The sequence below is a fragment of the Equus caballus genome, chromosome 7 (genome assembly GCF_041296265.1).
Source record: "Equus caballus isolate H_3958 breed thoroughbred chromosome 7, TB-T2T, whole genome shotgun sequence".
NCBI classification, from domain to species: domain Eukaryota; kingdom Metazoa; phylum Chordata; class Mammalia; order Perissodactyla; family Equidae; genus Equus; species Equus caballus.
This window is the reverse complement of record NC_091690.1, coordinates 69,363,928-69,385,624: the sequence shown is the minus strand read 5'-3', so window position 1 is coordinate 69,385,624 and position 21,697 is coordinate 69,363,928. Positions and strand designations below refer to the sequence as shown.

Here is a 21,697-nt window from a genome sequence, read left to right as displayed (position 1 = left end):
ACATGCCATGAAGCCCTTTGGAAATGTTCTCACCTCCAAGAAGTTAGGTGCCCCCTCCTCTAGACTCCCAAGGCAATGGGTTTACTTTAAGGTCGTCACATTTATTTTCACTATGTTATAATTATCTTCACCAGAAGGTAGAATGTTTCCCTAAGTTTGGGCCCGATTTTCTCACCTTTCCAATCCAAAAGTACCTAGTATAGTAGCTGACTCAGAGTGGATTCAATCAAATATTTTAATTAATCAAAACTTTGCACAGGGATATATACCTTGCCTTTAAGGAGTTTAGTACAGATGAAACTCTAAGGCCCTTCACAATCTAACATCAGCCTGCCTTACAAACTAAGCCACCACTCCTGGACACAGCCTACATTCAAACTACACCTCAGAAATGTCTGTTCTCTGCAATTTGCCAAGTAGTCTCTTACTTTCCTCTTGACCCCTTAGTGCTTCTTGTCAATGATTTCTCCCTCCTCTGACTAATATTCAAACTTCACCTCTCTGTATAATTCATCCTGACATACCTCTGGCAAACCAACTGCTCCTTACTTTTCTTTGTGAAGAAAAGAAATCAAGTAAGCAAGGACTATCTTGTTAATCTAGATCAACTCTCTGGGTGGTGTGAGTTTGTCCATTTCTTCCAGTTTCCCTTTGTAGACTTGCCTTTGCTTTCCCTCCCAGCACCAACACAAGTCCCTCAGCTCCCCCAAAAAGAATTTCTACTGGCTCAGTTCTCAAGTGTTACCTTCCCACTCCGGACTGCCAGTTCCAAAATTATACTCCCTGCAGCCACCTGATACCCTAAACAGGCCCTTCCTCGCCTCTTAGGTCCTTCAGCCAACAGCTTCATTGAACGTAACTCTCTTTCAGGACTACAACCCAGGATTGTGCCATAAAGGCTTCATCAACCTTTCCAACACAGGCATTTCTTAGTTCTTTCACGATGCTTGGAGAATTCTCAGGAGTAGATCTCCACTTTTAAAAAGATTCCAAATTACTTAAAACTTAAAATCTGTTGTTACAATACAATGTTTAAAATCCTCTGTACCACATTCCAGCCCAGATTATTCAGCCTATGCTTGAAAACCTCCAGTGACAGGAAAGCTACAGTCTCAAAAGTCAGCCTACTCTATCCTTGGTCACCTCATTTAGAGTTCTCACTTACATTAAGTTCTATCTATCCCACACGGCATTGCGATACTTGTTTGCACATCTGTCTCCCTGTACACTCCCCTCCCCTACCAGACTTAGACTATGAACTCCTTAAGAACAAAGTTCAGTTCTACTTATTTCACAATCCCCAACACCATGCCTGGCACAGAACAGGTAATCAATAAAATCGATGTGTTGAATGAATGAACAAATAAAAAAACAAGTGAACAAATAAATGAATAAACAAACAAAAACTACTTCCATTTTTCGGTCCTAAATCCTATCTCCTATGGCTATTCAGAAAAGTCTATTGCCTCTTCCCCAGACAGAACTTTAGATACTTTAAATCGTCTTTCAAGACCCTCCCAAATCTATTTTCTCAATGCTAAACACCGCCAGTACCTTCAACTACACACACAGACACAACTTTATGCCTTCTTGATCCTTCCCTCTGAACTTACTTGGACTTAATGTTTCTATACTACTTTCCAATTTCCCTGCAGCCCTCCAACCAGTCCTTTCTATGGTTTCTCCACGTCTTTACTCTCTCTACACTTCATAGATCCCCTCACTGGTAATTTTATCCATCTATACTCAGCACATTTTAAAACCTACACTATCTTAAACTTTGTTTACAGGAAAACAAATCTAAAACATCAATCCTGAGAGGGAAAGAAGAGACACACTCAACTCTTAAATAAGAAGACTAAAGACATCTTAAATCTAACAGTCTCCGCAGGCCAAAGATTTGGGATGATGACAAACCAATGCCTTCTGATGTGCTGTGACATAAAGCTAGGCCCAAAGCCAACATTTAGAACGATAGTTCAGATGGTACCTCTCTATCCGTCCTAGACAACAAACTGATGTAACAGAGAGGAAGACAGACTGACCACATTTTACCAATGCTCCAAGAGGCTCAGGGTGCCTAATAATTTATGAGCAACTAATTATACTTGATTATGAATCAACTGAATGGCTCTATAATAAATGCAGGGTCACTGAGGTTTCAAAAGAGCCAGTGGTAGGGTGATATACTGAAAAGATGACTGGAGTTAAAATTAGAAAACCTGAGTTTAAATTCTGGCTCTGCTATTTACTAGCTACGGCCTTCTAGAAGTCCCTTCACCGATGAGCTGCAATATGATGTTTCCCACTACTCAGTTGCACAACAAATACTGGTCGAGACCCAACCAAGAAAGGGAAGCGGTTTGCATCTCTTTTGCTATAAAAAGCATAAAGCATGCTGTAAAAAGCATAAAGATACAACGCTAGAGTAGAAAGAAGGGAAAGAAAACACTTTTCAAGTAGCCACTAAGTGTAAGGTACTTTACATAATGAATGAAACTGGACAGTGATTAAGGGAAGGAGTGTGCTCAACAAAAACTACCTCTTTCCACCTTATCACATCTGGATTCCACAGCTACTAGTATAAAATAGAGCCAAGATAATCAAAGATTTTAAGATACACATAACATCAAAGCCAGAATCAACCTTAGAGGTCATCTAATCTGACCCCCTCATATAACAGTAGGAATACTGAGGTCCAAAAAGCAGAAGAAAATTACCCAGGATCACAAAGCAATTTAAAGGTGGGGCTTAGAACCCATCTCTTCAGATTCTCTAAGAATTTTCCACCTATACCTGAGGTAATTCTAGCTCCTTCGTACCTTTTCTGACCTGAATTCTGCTGCTTCTCATTTACATTTAGGTCAGTCAAATCTAGCCAATGGCAAATATAAAAATATACAAACATGTTTGGGCTGAACTTGATTAATATTTACTAAACATCTGCTATGAGCTAAGCACCAGAGAAGATAAATAAACTCTTGGTCTTCAAATCAGCTATGTGAAAGTTATGTTCACCTTTTGCTGTAGTTACAGGTTCTTCATTCAAGTACAATTCAAATCAATAAATTTTTACTGGCTACTAACATGTAAGGTGCTATGCTAGAAAAAGATATAGAGATAAATAAATAAATAAGATATGCTCCCGACTCTGAAGGTTCTCACAGTCTAGTAAGCAAGATAGACAGGACCTAGAAAACCACAATCACAATGCCAGGCCAATTGTGAATAGTGCTGTCGAAGACATGGAAAGGAAAGACTATATTGAATTGAGGTGACCAGTGAGGCTTCATAAAAGAGGTGGGATTAAGAGTAGGAGCTCACACTATGGAAAGCAGTATGGAGACTCCTGAAAAACTAAAAATAGAAATATCATATGTCCCAGCTATCCCACTACTGGGTATCTACCCAAACAACTTGAAATCGACAATCCAAAGTGGCCTATGTACCCCTACGTTCATTGCAGCACTATTCACAATAACCAAGACATGGAAGCAACCCAAGTGCCCATCGACCGATGATTGGATAAAGAAGATGTGGTGTGTATATACACACAATGGAATACTACTCGGCCATAAAAAAAGACAAAATCATCCTATTTGCAACAACATAAATGGACCTGGAGGGTATAATGTTAAGCGAAATAAATGAGACTGAGAAAGACAAACACCATATGATTTCACTCATATGTGGAAGATAAAAAAGCACATGGATCAAAAGAACAGTTCAGCAGTTACCAGGGAAGGAGGCTGGGGGGTAAACACAGGGGGAGCACTTACATGGTGACAGACAAGAAATAATGTACAAGTGAAATTCGCAATGATGTAAATTATCATGAACTCGATAAAAAAAAGATTAAAAGAAAGTGATAAATTGAGAAAACATATTTGAAAAAAGAGGAGGGGCTTAAAGAATAAATAGGTCAGATTAGTGGTTTTTAACTCTAGAATATTAGAATCCACTATGAGCTTTTTAAAACACCAGCTGAAGTACTTAGGGGGAAGTGTACTAATACCTGCAATTTACTTTGAAATGCACTTAAAAAAATAAGATAGATTAATGGATGAACATAGGGATGTGATATAACATACATGTCAATATATAATATATAATGGATATGATAAAGCAAGTATATGAAAATGTCAATGATAGAAGAATCTAGATGGTAGTTACACAGGTATTCACTATAAAATTCTTTCAACTTCGCTGTACATTTGAAAACTTACCTAAGAAAAAGTTGGTGGGAAAATACCAATGCTTGAGCTCTGATTTAATTGGTCTAGGATAGGCACAGGTATTGGTATAGTACCTGGACCAAAAAAACAGACAATAAATAAATGATTTCGATGGAAAACAATGATGGCAAATGCAACCCAAACCACAGGAATAACATAAGTGTGAGAGTCCAGTGTGATGGAATACAACGTGAAGATGAAAAAGTAGGACACAGTGATCACCAGAGGGCCTTTCATGTCCTGTAACACATACAGCACTAGTCGGAAAATGGTCTCTCCTAAGCAGCTCTAGATCTGCACAATGAATGTTTCATGTTAAAACTAAAAGATGACACTGTTGATTTAAAAAGGCTGCAGAAAGATGACAATGAGAACAGAGGTGCTGCCTGGAGGAGGGGACCAGCTGCTATCCGTCTGCACTGAGGATTCTGTGCTGCCTTGAGCTCACACAGAGGGACTTGGAGATTAGGAGAGTCCTCTAAACTGCCTAACAGAGTTGCTAAAACTCTTTAAAAAAAAACAGCTTCCCCAGAGAACCTCCTGGACAAACCATCTTTACAAATAGGATTTTGCCATCATTTGGGGCTGATATTTTAATAACCACTAATATTGGTTCACAGTTTGGAGTTTCCGGAAAACTTGGAAATCTATTTGGTTGGTATCAATTTTCTCATTCAATTAATGCAAGTATTTATATCATCTACCGTTTGCCAGGCTGTGCTAGGTGCTGGGGATAAAAGAGTGAGCAATTCAGAAGAAGCACAATCTCAGAGATGTTGTCAGTCACCCAAGGTCACATAGCTACTGGGCAGCAGAGGCAGAGACCTGAAATGAAGTCTGTGTGAATGTAGAACCACCTCTCTTTCCACTACCACACATCTCACTGTTCACTTTAGAGACAAAGAAATGGACTAGACAACCTCTAATAACCCCTCAGGTCACTATTTAAAATGCAAGGTAGAAGAAGAAATAAAACCTATTCTATATAGTAATCCCATTTCTTAGTTCCAACAACTCAGAGCAGCTGAGAGCAGCCTGACCAACACTCCACCCAGGACTGGAGAGTACCGCATGCCCTTGACACCTGGTTACGAGAATCTGATCTTTAATTAAATTGTGCCAGGAGGTTTTCTTTGGCAGGGGCCTGGAACTCTGCAGTCTTGAATTTGCTGAGAGAGGTCCTTCTCACACGTCACAGACACTCCTGCTATGCAGCCTCCAGCCACTTGCTCTGGTCTAGCAACAAGAAAGCAACTACTGAGGTAGCAGAGAGGACAACTGGAGGCTGTTTCTGGGCTGTTAGGAAAGCTAGTTTAATTTCTGATCCTTGGTTTCCTCTTATTTAAAATACAAATAAGACTACTCTATAGAGTTCTAAGATTTAAAAAGCATATAAAAAAGCACCTAGCATGCTGCCTGGCACAAAATATATGTCCAATAAATATTTGTTTCCATCCTCTACTCATCTTTCCAGCTTCATCTCTACTTTCTCTAAACTTGTTAATTCCAACTCAATATGCTTTCATGCCCCTGCCTTTGCCCACGCTGTTCTCTCTGCCTAAAACGTCCCAACTTGTCTGCCAAGCAAACTCCTACTCATTCTTCAAGACCCAGTTTGACTCACTTCTTCTATGGAACCTTAACAGAAGCCCCCCTACTTTTACCTTTCCCCCAAATTTAACAGCATTGTATACATACTTCTATGCAGCAGTTTCCATATTTCATCATGTCAACCTCACCAGACCATGAACAACTCAAGGGACAAAACTGAGTCTGATTAATCTCTATGTCCCCGAGTCCCACCCAGCACAGACCTGGCACACACTAGATAATTAGCAAAGGTTCACTGACTAAGGCAGACTGGTTTAGAGGGAAAAAAAACAGGAGTCGAAAGGATCTTGAAAAATCGTCCCGTTCCAAAACTTTATTTTATAGTTGGGAACCTGAAACCCATAGGGGGATGCAATTTACCTAAGATCACTCAATGAAATAGTGAGAAGGGCACGACTACCCTCTGATTATTTTGATTCTCTTAAAACAGTCTTTCTACACTAAATATAATTTGAGACAGAATGGACAGAGGCTATGCCAGAGAAGCTTCCTGCAATTGGAGAGGCATAAGAGGCAACAAAGCAAAATGGAAAAGGCAGAGAGATGTGGAGCCAGAGACTTAAGTTCACTTAGGCTGGCCCTGTACCTTCACCCTCTCCTTCCCCTACTAATCACACCTACACATCTTCCTCACTCCTACCACCTCTGCAGATAGTTACTAGAGTTACGAGCAGAAACCAGTACCAAAGGTCTTATATAATCCTCTCCCTACCATCTTGGGAAATTCCTGACCTGCAGCCCCACTTGAGCTATTCCCAAGAGTGAAGGGGAAATCAAACTTACGCTTCAAACCTCTAGACCTCCCAATGGATGGCCTGAACTGAGAAAATCATCACTAAAACCCGAGGCCCATAAATCTGAGAGCTAGAGGGAACCAATAAGGCTATCTGGTTCAACCTCCCAAGAAACGCTGGAATTCTGCTGTCTCCTAGTTGGATGACCTTCTAGTCAATCTCTGCCTGAACATATCCTGTGATTTCCCGCACTACCACATGCTTTCTCTTGGAAGTGTTAAGCACCACAGCATGAAAATGGACTGCTTAACAATGACTATCTTGCAAAAACCTGTATTCCTTTGAGTAACCTCCACTGGCTATTATCACACTTCCTTGTGTCTAATACCTACTTCCTGGTCAACCCACTCAAAGGCTTTAGTTCCTAGATCAATCTTCTTCTGTACCCCTCCAGTTATCATTCAAGGTGACTTCAACAGCCACAGTGGTAGACCTTCCAACACTCTGGCCACTTCATTTGCTGACCTCCAGTCCAAGTTAGCTAATACTCCCATGATCACACCCTGGACCTTTTCATCAAAATGTGCATCAATTCCAACATCTGGAATGAATCAGATATAATCCAAACACAACCTCCTATCCATGCAGCTCACTTACTCAAGAAGTCCACTACAATTACCAGACTTCATTTTGAGCTTCAGTCTACTTCCATTGGTCTCTCCTGCCTTCACTTCTCTTTTTCCCTAACCATAGTCCATCAAAATCACTCAAACATCAAAAACCATCAACCATGGAAAACTCCACCATAAAAACACAGACAACTCAATTCAAAAATAGGCAAAGGACTTAAATAGACATATCTCCAAAGAAGATATACAAATGGCCAATAAGCAAATGAAAAGATGCTCAAGAGCACTAATCATCAGGGAGATGCAAATCAAAATTACAATGAGATACCACCTCACACCCATTAGGATGGCTACTATCAAAAAAAAACAGAAAACAAGAAGTGTTGGTGAGGATGTGGAGATATTGGAACTCTTGTGCACTGTTGATGGGAACGTAAGATGGTACAGGCTCTGTGGAAAACAGTATAGAGGTTCCTCAAAAAATTGAAAACAGAAGTGCCATGTGATCCAGCAATTCCACTTCTGGGTATACATACCCAAAAGAATTGAAAGCAGGGTCTTAAGAGAAGAGATATTTGTACACTCATGTTCAAAGTATCTTTATTCACCACCAATAGCTAAAATGTGGAAGCAACCCAAGTGTCCATCAACAGATGAACGGATAAGCAAAATGTGGTATATACATACAATGGAATATTATTCAGAAAAAGAAGGAAATTCCGCAATATACTACAACACAGATTGAGAGTAGTCAAAAATCAGAGACAAAAAATATAATGGTGGTTGCCAGGGGCTGGGGGCAGGGGAGAATGGGGAGTTATTGTTTAATAGGTATAGAGTTCCAGTTTTACAAGACGAAAAGAGTTATGAGGATGGATGGTGGTGATGGTTGCACAATAATGTGAACGTATTTAATACCAGTGAACTATATGCTTAAAAATGGTTAAGATGGTAAATTTTATGTGTATTTTGCCACAATAAAAAAAGAAAGGGGAATTAGAAATTAGTATCTAAATAAATACACTACAATGTGCTGAAAGTTCACAACGGTATCAACAGTCACATTACAGTAGGAGCCTGTTAATACTGGGGTTAATGCTGTTAATGCTGGAGTAGGGGCCAGTGAACTAAGACTTAAGATATTAACTGTGGGCAATGGATAACTGACTCTCAGTAAAATTTGTAGGATAATAAGACGGCTTATAATAGGCTTTCACCGTACCTGTATACTTTAAACAAACCTGATCAATCTAAACAAATCTGATTTTTAAAAAAATCAATCCCCTTGCCTTCTCTCCCTTTCCAAAATTCAGTTAGCAAAATCCCAGCTTTAGGACAGTTGAACTCAACTGTCTCCCAGCTGTCTCTACACTAGAGCAACTGAATGTCCTAGAGAACATTACCTGGTTAACTGCTTTCACTTGAAAATTATGACTACCTCACTACCTATGATTACCTTGCCTCAAATGGGCATTCAGTTGGGCTTCCCACTTACACCTTAACCAATGAGCTTATCTGCAATGAGAAAACAGAAATCTATGCAGAAGTCCACCTTCCCACCCCCAAATCTACATGCCTCCCCACACCTGCACCATCCAATTACAATGAAGGAGGTATCCCATCAAAAGCCATTCTTTCTTCTCCCTCTACTCCTTCACTTGTACTCCCTCTCACCTAGAATCATCTCCTCTTTCAGCTACATTAATCTCTCTCCCTCTCTCTGTTTGATATATTCAGTCATTCAATAAATATTTATTGAGCATCTACCTACAATGTACCAGTACTAATCTAGATGACTAAGACAAAGTCCCTGTGTTCATGGAGTTTATGGACTAGTAAGAGAAGCAGACAAAGAAATAAGCAAATAAACATACAACATCAAGTCCATAATGAAAATTAAATAGTAGTATATGTAGGGTATGGGGGGTAGTACATTAGATCAGGTGATCAGTTCAGGCTTCTCTGAGGAAGAGACATTTAAGATCTGAATGAAATGAGACAGCAAATCATAGTAATATCTGGAAGCATTTTAAGCAGAGGGAGCAGTAAGTACAAATGTCCTATATGAGACTGTTTTGGGCATGAAGAATAGCAAAAATGCCAGCTAGACAAAAGCTGAGTGAACAAGCAGAAATGTGGTAGGAAACTGAGATTAGAGACGATAGCCAGAGGTTAGATTATGAACTCTACAGGCCATAATAAATTTGGATTTTGTAGCAGGAGTGAGAAGAGAATAAAGAGTTTTGAGCAGTGATCTATGTTGGGGTTGTTTTTTTTTTTTGGAGGAAGACTGGCCCTGAGCTAACATCTGTGCCCATCTTCCTCTACTTTACATGTGGGACGCCTACCACAGCATGGCTTGCTGAGTGGTGCCGCGTCCGCACCCGGGATCTGAACCGGCGAACCCCGGGCCACCAGAGCAGAACGTGAGAACTTAATCGCTATGCCAGTGGGCTGGCCCCGATCTATGTTTTAAATAGACCACTCTCACTAATCTACGTGAGGAGTGATGGTGGCTTGAATGGATAGCAGTAGGTAGAACGAAGTATTACAAAGATAGATATATTCTAAAAGGTAGAGCCAAATGGCCTAGAGATTGGATGTATGATGTGAGCAAAAGGAAAAATCAAGATGATCTCTAAATGTTGGGCCTGACCTGAGAATACTGGGTGCATATAGTAGGAGCTGCTATAGCATCTCCTATTCAAAGATACACACAGATCCCCCTCCCTCAACACCCACATCCTCCTCCAAATACCATTTATTTCTTTGTTCCCTTTTATAGCAAAGCTTCTCAGAAGAAGTGTCTACTTATACTATCTCCACTTCCTCCCCCTTCTGTATGCCAACTAACACCGCATTTCACCAAAAGTAGTCTTGTCAAGATTACTAATTATCTCCACATTGCCAAATCAAATGGTCACTATTCTGTCCTCACCTTATTCAATCTCTCAGCAGCATTCAAGATAACTGACCTCCCTTCTCTTTCAAATGCTCTTCTTTCTTGGCTTCTGGGGAAGCACATTCACCTGGCTTTCCTTCTATCTTTCTGTCTACTCCTAGCTCCTTTGCAGACTTTTCCTTCACTAGCTATCTTCCAAATGTCTAAGGCTAGGAACCTCCATCCCTCATATACAACACTCTCCCCTTGATGATCTCATCCATTCCCATGGCTTTACAGATCATCTATATGTTGATGACACCCAAGTTTCTATCCCTAGCCCAAAAGCTCTCTTTCAGATTAATAACCATCTGTTAGACAACTCTGCCTGAATTTCTCTTAAGTATCTTAAACTTAACATTAACAAATGGAACTCGTGGTTTCCACAGCATATGGAATTTTAATTATATTTGCTTACTTATTATACATCTCCCTCAATAAACAGTAAGCTTCACAGAGGAGAAACTAAGTCTGCTGTGCTTACCAATGTATACCTAGCAACTAAATGGGGCTTAGCAAGAGTAGACACCAAAATTTACTAGACCCTGTCTCTGCTCACATACTAACAGGAGAGGCAGATACATAAACCACAGTGATAGCACAAAATGGTAAGTGCCACTATGAGTGGTGAGAAAAAGCACATGAGTGCAGCGTGAATCCAGAAGAGGGGCCTTTAAATAGCCTAGGAGTCAGGGAAGACTTTTTTTTTTTTTGGTGAGGAAGATTCACTCTGAGCTAACATCTGTTGCCAATCTTCCTCTTTTTTTCGCTTGAGGAAGACTAATCCTGAGCTAACATCTGTGACAATCTTCTTATATTTTGTATGTGGGTCACCGCCACCATGTGGCTTGATAAGTGGTGTAGGTCCACACCTGGGATCCGAACCCACCAACCCGGGCTGCTGAAGTGGAGCGCACCAGACTTAACCACTATGCCATGGGGCAGGCCTCAAAAGAAGACTTTCTTAATAAAGTTACTCCAAAGTTGATTTTTGCAGGATAAGAATAAGTATAGCTATAAAATGCCTACATATATTTTTTCTTTTTTAATACAATTATTTTTAAGCTTTATAACTCTTCAAGGGAGGTATAAATATCTTCCCTTTTATATATGAAGCTTAGAAAGATTAAAAACCAGCTAGTAAGTGGTAGAACGAGAATATGAACTGAGGTCAGTCTGCTTTTAAATTCCTCCCCCTTCCTTTTTTTTTTGCTATATCACAAGGTGTCACTAAAAATACCTTTTATACTTGCCACCTCTATTCGTTTGACCTTACATAAATCACTACACCTCTTGACCTCAGTTTTCAGCCTGGGGATCAATTAGCCCACTCCTTTTCCTTTATTATTAAGGATTGAGGCTCAGTTTTAAACTAATCAGGGAGCAAACCTAGGCATTTCTTTCAGGCTGTGGCATCTGAGCATTTTTGATGGCTGAAAATGCATTACCAAAGTAACAGCTGTACAGCACTTTACAGTTTACAAAGCAGTTTCACACATTCATTATTTCATTTGATCTTCACCAACCCTATGAAGTGTTAATGACCTATTTTATAGAGGCCAATGGAAGTATAATGCCTAGCCTAGCTCTGTGTGGTCTCTGAACTCTACAGCCCACCAGAAACTGAATTTAAGAAAATGGAGGGATGGGAAGGAGGGGAAGGAGAGGAAGAAAGCAAATGACTCATGGAGGGAGCTCAGCACCAAGTCACCTTTGTAGCCTAGAGCCAGCAGAAGTTAACAGGGACCAAGTCCGGTTCCCTTCCAAGATAATAAGTATTTGTTTGTCCATGGCACAGAGACCTACCACGTGGAACTGTTCTTTCTTCATCTCAGCAGTACCTAGAGTCTAGCCCCACAGGTAGGAAGAAAAGAGAACATAAAACTTTTTGTATACTATATGTACACCCAGGGCCAGAAAATAACATGGTATAAGACAACAGATATCACTTTTAGAGAAGATCTGAATTTAGGTCCGCTGACTTGATAAATCAAAAGTTCCCTCTGTGTGGGGCCGGCCCGGTGGCATACCGGTTAAGTTCGCATGCTCTGCTTCAGTGGCCCAGGGTTCGCCAGTTCAGATCCTGGGTGTGGACCTAGCATGGCTTATCAAGCCATGCTGTGGCAGGTGTCCCACATAAAAAATAGAGGAAGATGGGCACAGATGTTAGATCAGGGCCAGTCTTCCTCAGTAAAAAAGAGGACAGTGGCAGCAGATGTTAGCTTAAGGCCAATCTTCCTCAAAAAAAAAGTTCCCTCTGTGTTATCACAGCCCCTGGTGCTTCTCTTATATCACACATACTTATCACACGAGGTTACAGATACCCATACTCCTTGACCTACACTGGAAGTCAGCAACTGAGTCCAATTTCCATTTCAGTATCCCCTAGCACCAGGCACCATAAATAAAATAGAATGGACGGTTCAGAGAATGTTTGATGATGGCTGGATACCACGTTCAAAGCTCTTTGTATATCTACACATTCCATATTCTGGTCTAGACAGTGAGTGCAAGGAAAACAGCAGCTTTGTCTTCTTATCTCTGCTTCCCCTCTCACTCTCCTACTTCGAGGACACTGCTCCAGAAAAGTTTGCAAGTAGAAACAAATCAGTCCAAAAAGCCAGCCTTCAGAGGGAAAGAGAATTAACATACATGGTCCTCTTTCCCAGACGATAGTCTTTCCCACTACACCCATCTCTACCCGCAAAGAACCCCTATCTCGCCCCAGCCACCCTCTTCTTCAAAAGACCACTGTTTTCTCCACCAGGTCTCCTCCTTCTCTCCCTCCACGCACCCCTGCTATCCCCCTTTTCTTCCCTAGGCTCACAGGTTTACCTTTTTTCCTCCAGATCAGCAATGCCTCAGAGCTGCCAAAGAGTCTTTGTTCCTCTTCCAGGCACTCATCTCACTAAACAGAGTCTGAGCTTCTGCCCAGCCCTACTAGACACTGATGCTCTCCTCACACTCTAGTCTTCAAGCCCCTTACTTCCCACCTTGCTTACTCCCTACTGCCTGCCGCACTGTCCACTCCCCTCCAGGAAGGAGGTGGGGGACAAATCCAGGAAGAATGATTGCTTATTGGCAGGCCCAAAGCAAGGCACAGAGGCAGTAAGAAGAGAGACCGGCATTTGAAAAAGAGAGAATTTGTAGGTGAAAGCCGAAAGTAAGAGAGTTAGGAAACAGAGTGTGTGGACCTCACAGACACCACACCAAACGTCCCTAACAAACCAGCAACCTACTATAATGAGAAAGCTTAAACATAATTTCTAAGAGGAAAAGAGAAAAAGCCCAACTAAGAGGGGAAGGACTCAAGAAAGGGAAGGAAAAACTGGCTATGGAGAAGAAGAAATAAGAAAGGGGAAGCATGAGGAGAGCAGGAAGAAGGGAGAAAGTGGGGGTGGGAGAAAAGGTGGGTAGAGGGCAGGACAGGAAAAATAATCAGGAGTAAGAAATAGAAAGAAAAGTGGGGAGAGGAAGACAAGGAGGTGGAGTCATAGAAAAACCAGGGGGAGGAAGGAGGTCCAAAATAATCAAAATAGGTTAGTATCAGGCCTGACATGTGTTTCTTGGTCCCAGATAATCAGGAAGGAGAGAATTATAGTGATTAAGACATTACAAAGCCCCAAGGTCTGTCATTAACTTGGCAGAGTGAGGGGGCAGCTCCAGAGAAGACAGCCTAGTTTAAAGCAGCTTTATACTTAAGTATCAAAGAACTGACCAGTTCCGAGAAAAAACATTAACATACCTTGACCTGCTTCTTCCCAATCCCACCTCCCTACACCCAACGTACCTACACTCAACACTAAAATAATCAGCATTCTCAACTTCTGCCTTGCCCATGAGGTCACTGGTTCCTGAGCAGACCTACAAGATGCCACCCAAAAGCCTGGCTGGAACACAGGATACCAAGGTCTGCTTCCTAAGTTCACCCATCTCCTACAGTATTGAGGGGGACATCTCTGCAGCCCATTCTTGGGCTTTAAATCAGCTCACTTTTCCAAAACGCAGTTTGACAGCCTAGGAAAGCCAGAGTCACAAACAGAATGTCAAGCCCTTCACTGCACAGATAAGGAAACTGAGGCCCACAGAGGCTGCCTGAACAGGACCAGCCCCCCAGGTCTCCTATCTCCCAGTTTTACTCCACTTCTTAAAAGGTCACTTATAATATAATGCTCCTCCCCTGCATCCAAGAGAAAAGCCCCCACAGTCCCAGCAGGCCAGCCGCTAAGCCAAGGCAGAGGAAAGAATCACCCTAGCCACCAAGCAGAAGGGTGCTTGCAAAGGAGCACGGCTCCTGAGGCAGAGCAGTTCCCCAAAACCAGCTTCCCCTTCATACCCTTCCCTAGTCAGACCTCTGATTCCAGCGCTGGCCCAGCCCCGGGTGAGCTCATCTGAGGGTTCCACCCTCAGCCCCTTCTCTCATTTGGGTCTCTCAAGAGACCCTAAATCTACCGGACCCCACGTCACCACTCCCCGGAAGCCGACGGAGACCCCCCCTCTCCAGGACCGCCCAGCTGGGCGCGCCTCAGGCCAGACTGGCATTACCTGGTGGGGCGAGCTGGCCCCGGCATCTCTGGCCACTGTTTTTGTCGCACAGCCGCACCTCTCCTGCCTGGTCGGCCACACAACGCCCTGGCTCCCCCGTGCCGCTCTACGCGGCTGGGGCCGGGCTCCCGGCAGCTCAGCCGCCCCAGCTCCCAGTGCCGCCCGCTCCCGCCCTCGCAGGGCGCAGCGAAGGCGCTGCTTTGGGGTTGGCGAAGCAGAAGGGGCGGGGGAAGAAGGGAGGGAAGGAGGCGGGAGTAAGCGGCGCTTCTCCTTTCCGTGAAGAAGCGCTGAGGGCGGGGAGACTACCTTCCCACCCTCTCAGCTATTCTCCCCTACCTAGTCTCCAGCAGGAGGGAATTTCTCAGAGACCAGCTTTCCAGGGCCTGTGAGAGTCCTGAGTGAGCCCGAGTCAAGCAAGAGAACCAGAGCTCCTCTGTGCCTTAGTTTCTGCAGCTGGGTCTGGACCCCAGGTCGATTCAGGTCAAACTTAAGAGTCTATCAGATTAGGCTGCAGGGAAAGAGGTGCACTCACCCCCTTAGCAAAGGTGTCACGTTCTAATTCTAATGCCCCAGGGAAAACGTTGGGTGGGCACTTATACCTGTCTAACCAAAAAAAACTCAGCAGCAGCTACCATTTATCAAGTGCTATTGTGTACCAGGCGCTTTACACAATGTTCTATCTATCTCACCACAGCCTTACCAAGTAAGCAGTCTACCAATTTAAAGACGTCAAAACTGAGGTCCAGGAAGAATGTGCTTTCATATAATAAGTATTTCTTAAGCACTCATTGTAAATCAGGTATTGATTGTAATGGGCCCTGAGCTGAATGACACATTACAGGACAGACATTTACCAACCCTGGCCCAGACCCCCCTAAATGCCAGTAGTGCCCCCCAATAATTGAAATAAAAAAACACCTTCATACATTTCCAAAGGCTCCCTAGGAGGTAATAGTACCTCGCCCCCTGCCCCCTCTACTTCCTGCTTTTCAGAGACGGCAGGAGTCAGAGCATGAAGGTCTCTTCCAGGTAATAACTAGGAGTTTGAGTTTTGTTCTAAGTTTTAGCAATGGGAAAGCTTTGGGAGGTTTTAAGAAGATCGACAGGATCTAATTTACATTTTTAAAAGATTATTGAATGCTAAATGGAGAATAGAGGAGAGAGTGATGGAAACAAGAAAATAAGTCAGTAGATTCTTTCAGAACTCCAGGCAAGGGAAGATGGTAATGACTTAGACTACTATGTTAGACAATGAGATGAAAAGAAATAAGCATATTCTAAAGATACAGCTTGGAAGAAGCAGCAGCAGAACTTGGTGAAAGACAGAATATGATGGGGACCAGCCCCGTGGCTGAGTGGTCAGGTTTGCGCGCTCCACTTCAGCGGCCCAGGGTTTGGCCAGTTCAGATCCTGGGCATGGACATGGCACTGCTCGTCAGGCCATGTTGAGGCGGCGTCTCACGTGCCACAACTAGAAGGACCCACAACTAAAAATATACAACTATGTACCTGGGCGCTCTGGGGAGAGAAAGGAAAAATAAAATCGATTAAAAAAAAAAAGACAGAATTCAACGGGTGAGACAGAACAGTGACTTCCTCAAGACCTCACAGCTATTAAATGGCCGAGTTGTCCCAACTCTGGTCTGACTACTAAGTCTGTGCTTTGTTTCTTTCTGCCATGTTAGTCAACTTTATATCAACTGCCATACACCTCTCTTACTGCCTGGCAAAGAGCAGGTAACCAGCATTATGCCTGATCAATGATTTAAACATGCTAGAGAGAAAGTTCATGGCATTTATCCATTTTCCCTGACAGATGTCTAACACCTCCATTCAGTGTGCCCAAATTAATCCAATTGCAGAAGGATGTAGGGGAAGAACTTCATAAGGACAGAAAGAGTTCTTCTGTTAAGTATCTTTCACCCTTACCAGACTCTGTGTACCTGTGCTATTCCAACTACCAGAAATCCCAAATTTGATGGAGGAGACAGGGAATTTCTTGAAGACATCCACATTATATAGAAAAATGGTCAATAATACAGACTAGGGGATCTGCTGCGCTATGAGAATTCAGCTTCAAAGTAGTTTTAGGATGTTCTTTTGACCCACACCCTTGTCCTTCATCTCAATTTATACAGGGTAGATGAGAGCCAGAAACAGTCCTCTGCCTTAGACATAGTTTGTCAAACTAATGATCAATAATCATAGCATGTGATCTTGTCCAACTTCCCACCCCATGGAGCATCCTCTTATAGATGGTTTTCCAGGTTCTGCTGGAACATACGCAGGAACAGACAGCTCACTTGCAACTGGCACTATAAGACAGCACTTCCTAAATTCAGCCAGGCGCCTCTCTGTAAACTTCCAATTCCACCTCCTGGAGCATTCAGAAAACATCCTTCAGGGTAAATCATTTTAAAGGCTTTCAGATGTGTGTGTATGGTGACCTATCAAGTCTGTGTACTTTTTCTCTTCTCCAGCATAAATACCCCCAGTTCTTTTAATCATTTGCTCATTCAACAACTATTTAAGCATCTGGTGCAAGCAACTGGGGATAGACATCAGTGAAGAGGACACATTTTCAAGGAGTTTATGGTCTTAGTATAGTGGTTTTCAACTCTCCCTGTGCGTCGAAATTACCTGGGAAGGTGTTAAAATATATACTGAAGTCCTAGCAGAGATTTTGACTCAATTGGTCCTGGATGTGGCCTGGGCAATATATCTATATGGATGTAACTATAGCTAAATAGACATCTGTCAGAGGACTAATACTACCTGACCTCAAGACTTACTGTAAAGCTACAGTGATCAAGACAGTGTGGTATTGGTGAAAGAATAGACTAATTGATCAATGGAATAGAACAGAGAACCTGAAACAGATCTATACAAATACAGTCAACTGATCTTTGACAAAGGAACAAAAGAAATTCAATGGAGAAAGGATAGTCTTTTTCAATAAATGGTCCTAGAAGTGGACCTTCACATGCAAAAAAACTAATCTAGACACAGACTTGATGCTTTTCACAAAAATTAACTCAAAATGTATCACAGACCTAAATGTAAAATACAAAACTATAAAATGTCTAGAAGATAATGTAAGATAAAATCTAAATGACCTTAGGTTTGGCAATGACTTTTTAGATACAACACCAAAATCATGATCCACAAGAGAAAAAGTTGATTTGTTGGACTTACCTAAAATTTGAAACTTCTGTCCTGCAAAAGACACTGTTAAGTGAATGGAAAGACAAGTCACACACTGGAGAAAATATTGGCAAAACACATATCTGATAAAGGACTTGTATCCAAAATATAAAAGAACTCTTAAAATTCAACAATAAGAAAACAACCCAATCGAAGAAAGGACAAAAGATCTAAACAGATATCTCACCAAAGAAGACATAGAGAGGGCAGATAAGCATATGAAAAGATAATCAACATCACATGTCATTAAGGACTCACAAATTAAAACAACAATGGGATACCACTACATACCTATTAGAATGGCTAAAATCCAAAACACTAATAACACCAAATGCAGATAAAGACGTGGAGTAACAAGAATTCTCATCCACTGCTGATGGGAATGCAAAATGGTACAGCCACTCTGGGAGATAGTTTGGCAGTTTCTTACAGTTAAAAATAGGCTTACCATACAATTCAGCAATTGCACCCCTAGGTATTTGCCCAAATGAGTTGAAAATTTATGTCCACACAAAAATCTGTCCACAGATATTTATTACAGCCTGTTCATAATTGTGAAAGTTCAGAAGCAACCAAAATATCCTTCAATAGATGAACAGATAAACATCTATACAATGGTGTCAATTTATTCAGCAATACAAAGAAATGAACTGTCAATCCACAAAAAGACATGGAAAACCCCTAAATGTATACTGTTAAGTGAAAAAAGCTAGTCTGAAAAGGCTGATTCTAACTATATGATGTTCTGGAAAAGGCAAAACCATAAGAAACAGCAAAAAGATCAGTGGTTGCCAAGAGTTCAGAAGGGGGTTGGGGGTAGAGATGAATAGGTGGAACACAAGGCATTTTTAAGGCAGTGAAACTATTCCGTATGACACTATAATTGTGGATACACAACATGCATCTTTCAAAACCCATAGAACTGTACAACATAAAGAGTGAACCCTAATATAAACTATGGACTTTAGTTAATAATAATGTATCAATACTGGTTCATCAATTGTACCACACTAATGCATGCTGTTGGTAACAGAGGAAGTGCAGGGATGAGTGGGAGAGAGGGAGTATATGGGAGCTCTTTGTACTTTCTGGTCAATTTTTCTGTAAGCCTAAAACTGCTCTAAAAATAAAGTCTACTAAAATAAAATTAAAAATAAAAGTATCGAGCAAAAAAAAAAGACATACAAGATAAAGCTCATTTTCCTTCTTTTTTTTTTTTTTTTTTTTTGAGGAAGATTAGCCCTGAGCTAACATCTACTGCCAGTCCTCCTCTTTTTGCTGAGGAAGACTGGCCCTGAGCTAACATCCATGCCCACCTTCCTCTACTTTATATGTGGGACGCCTACCACAGCATGGCTTGACAAGCGGTGCCATGTCCACACCGGGGATCCGAACCCACGAACCCCAGGCCGCTGAAGAAGAACACACGCACTTAACAGCTGCACCACCAGGCCGGCCCTCATTTTCTTTTTTATTAGCTTCGTTAGACATAAAATTACCCTGTGAAATTGCTGTAAACGTTTCTAAACACTTTCAATTTCTATGCAGACTACGAACAGTTCAGACTCTACTTTGCGTACTGGCGATCTAGGGCACCTTCCACTAAACACAGTCCAGTTAGTAATGACCCTCTTACTGCCTGGTAACCTAAGGGGAACACGACACTCCAAGCGCAGTCTGTCCCCTTCAGAACATAGTTGGACTATCACCTCCTCTAACAGTACTTAGTGCTTCCAATAATTCAGTCTGAAGCCGCATTAATTTTTTAGCCACTCCACTGTCTTTAGCTGACATTAAGCTTAGGCAGCCAAAACCACCATTTCATAAGAATAGAATCATTCCAGACCTCCTCCAGCCTGCCCATATGTTGCCATTTCTTTGAGACTTAAAACGTAGAACTTCATTGTCATCCTCCTTAAATTGCATCTTGTTGGCTTCAACCCATTTTTTCAAGCTCTGTCTCTCTCTGCCATCTAGCACAGTAGTTTTCATTTTCAGTCTTTGTTACCTGCAAATCTAATAAAAGTATGCTGTCTCTTCAAACATTTATCAAACATCTACCACGTGCCCTTGCCTGTTCTAAGTTTCAGGGATGAAAGATGACCTAGAAATGGCCTATGTCTCCAGGAATCACCAGTAATAAGGAAGGCTGGCATACACAAAACAGTAAAAAGTACTGCACTAGAAAACTGAATAAGCAAAATAAAGAGGATAGGGTAGGAAAAACAACGAAATATGTATCAAACAATATAAGGCAGGACCACTAATGTCTTCAGCCAGAAAGATCAAATTCAGGCATCTTCTATTTTAGATTTCAGTTCTCAAAAACCAGATGCTCGTTTGGTAATAGAAGGCTGACTAGCTGGCTCACACACTGTCTCCTTCAGTGGTGGGTGCTGCTATAGGAAGCTTGACTCCCTCTGATGAAACACAACATTCATGAAATTGAGGCACATTGGTAAGAAGCCAGTAGTTTTATTTATTATTGAAGGCTAATAGCTTATAATCAAGGAAGAAACTATTAGCTAAAGAAATGAAAAAGAAGAATCAAATGAGGTAGAAGAGACTTTAGAGACGAAACTGTACATTCAAAGAAAGAAATTAAATTCTAGAGATATCAAATGACTTGCCCAAGTTTACACAGTAAGTTAGCAGTTAACCTGTTTTAAGCGCAATAACTCCTTGCATTTATATAGTCCTCTGGTTTACAGAGTAAATAACTTACATGTAATTCTTCCATGGACCCTGACTAGGAATGTTTTGTCTGTGTAGTCATCTTACACCTGACCAGGTCCTTTTGGGTCACTCACCTGGCTTCTGGAGGCATAGGAGTTTGCAACCCCTGCTAACACTATATAAAGGCTAATGATCAGTAATAATTAGTAAATTTTCTTTAGACACTACAGCTTTCAATCTAATGGCTTATGTGCCTATAAAATTTGATGACTACCATGATTAAAGTGCCTATAAAATTTGAAAATGATTTTTATTTGATTCTTTTGTAACCACAAATAATTTTGAGACTAATACATTTACTGATTGAGAATTACAATCTTCTGATACCACCAGTTAAATGTAGGAGGAAGTCAGTCAACAATGATGATTTTGGTTATAAAATACTTATCTAATATACCATTCTTTCTTGTAAATAGATGGCAAGGCTGTTGCCTATTAAGGACTCTCTCTGAAATGAGGTGAAGTATAAAATAAATAAATAACAACAATAGCTTACAAATATAGCACAAGGAAAGAAACAAGCAATGAACGGATAGAAATGGAAAAAAAGGACAAAATCTCTTCAGAGGCAGTTACAAAGCAACTCATAAAATCAAAATGTACTTGAAGTGCAAACAAGTAAAAAAAGTACAGAGAAGGGAGACATTAATCACACCTGTAGAGCTGGGAAAAGTTTGTGCAGGAGAGAGTATTTGGGGTGGGCATCAAAGAACAAGTAGAATTTTCATAGACAGAGGTATTGAGATTGGGGATAAGGGTAGACAATTCTCTTTGAGGGAACCATATAAGCAAAGACCCAAAGAAGGAAAGTGAATGAGCTCTATTTAGGAAATAGTAAATAATCTTGTCATTCAAGGAAATAATAAGTAACCTCATCGTTCATTCCCACCATTTACTGAACACATTCTACATGCCAGACACAGTGCTAGTCACGAGGGATGCAAACATGAGGAGACCTAGTCCCTACTTTGAAGAAGCAAAGTACTTTGAAGGACAATAGAAGACAAAGCTGTGTCACTGATGGTCAGACTTAGATCTACAATTTGTTCTTTCTTCAGTTGT

The 21,697-nt window shown here is 41.4% G+C and overlaps 1 protein-coding gene across 21 annotated transcripts in view; it reads right to left on the bottom strand.

Annotated features, from left to right (window-relative positions):
* The window catches only part of PAK1 (p21 (RAC1) activated kinase 1), a 133,850-nt gene that overhangs the window by 59,768 nt on the left and 52,385 nt on the right, over nt 1-21,697 (bottom strand). For 3 of the 21 annotated variants that reach the window (XM_070274342.1, XM_070274354.1, XM_070274345.1), the window contains exon 2: nt 4,227-4,309. The exons of 6 other annotated variants lie outside the window; for them this stretch is intronic. Coding sequence is in view for 1 of the 15 variants with exons in the window: in XM_070274340.1 (XP_070130441.1) it covers nt 14,503-14,541 (39 nt within the window). In the remaining 14 variants the exon portion in view is untranslated. Of the gene's footprint in view, nt 1-4,226; nt 4,310-12,985; nt 15,041-17,890; nt 17,919-21,697 lie in introns of those variants that run through there. 12 more of the 21 variants (XM_070274346.1, XM_014741764.3, XM_070274347.1 and 9 more) reach the window with 12 other exon arrangements.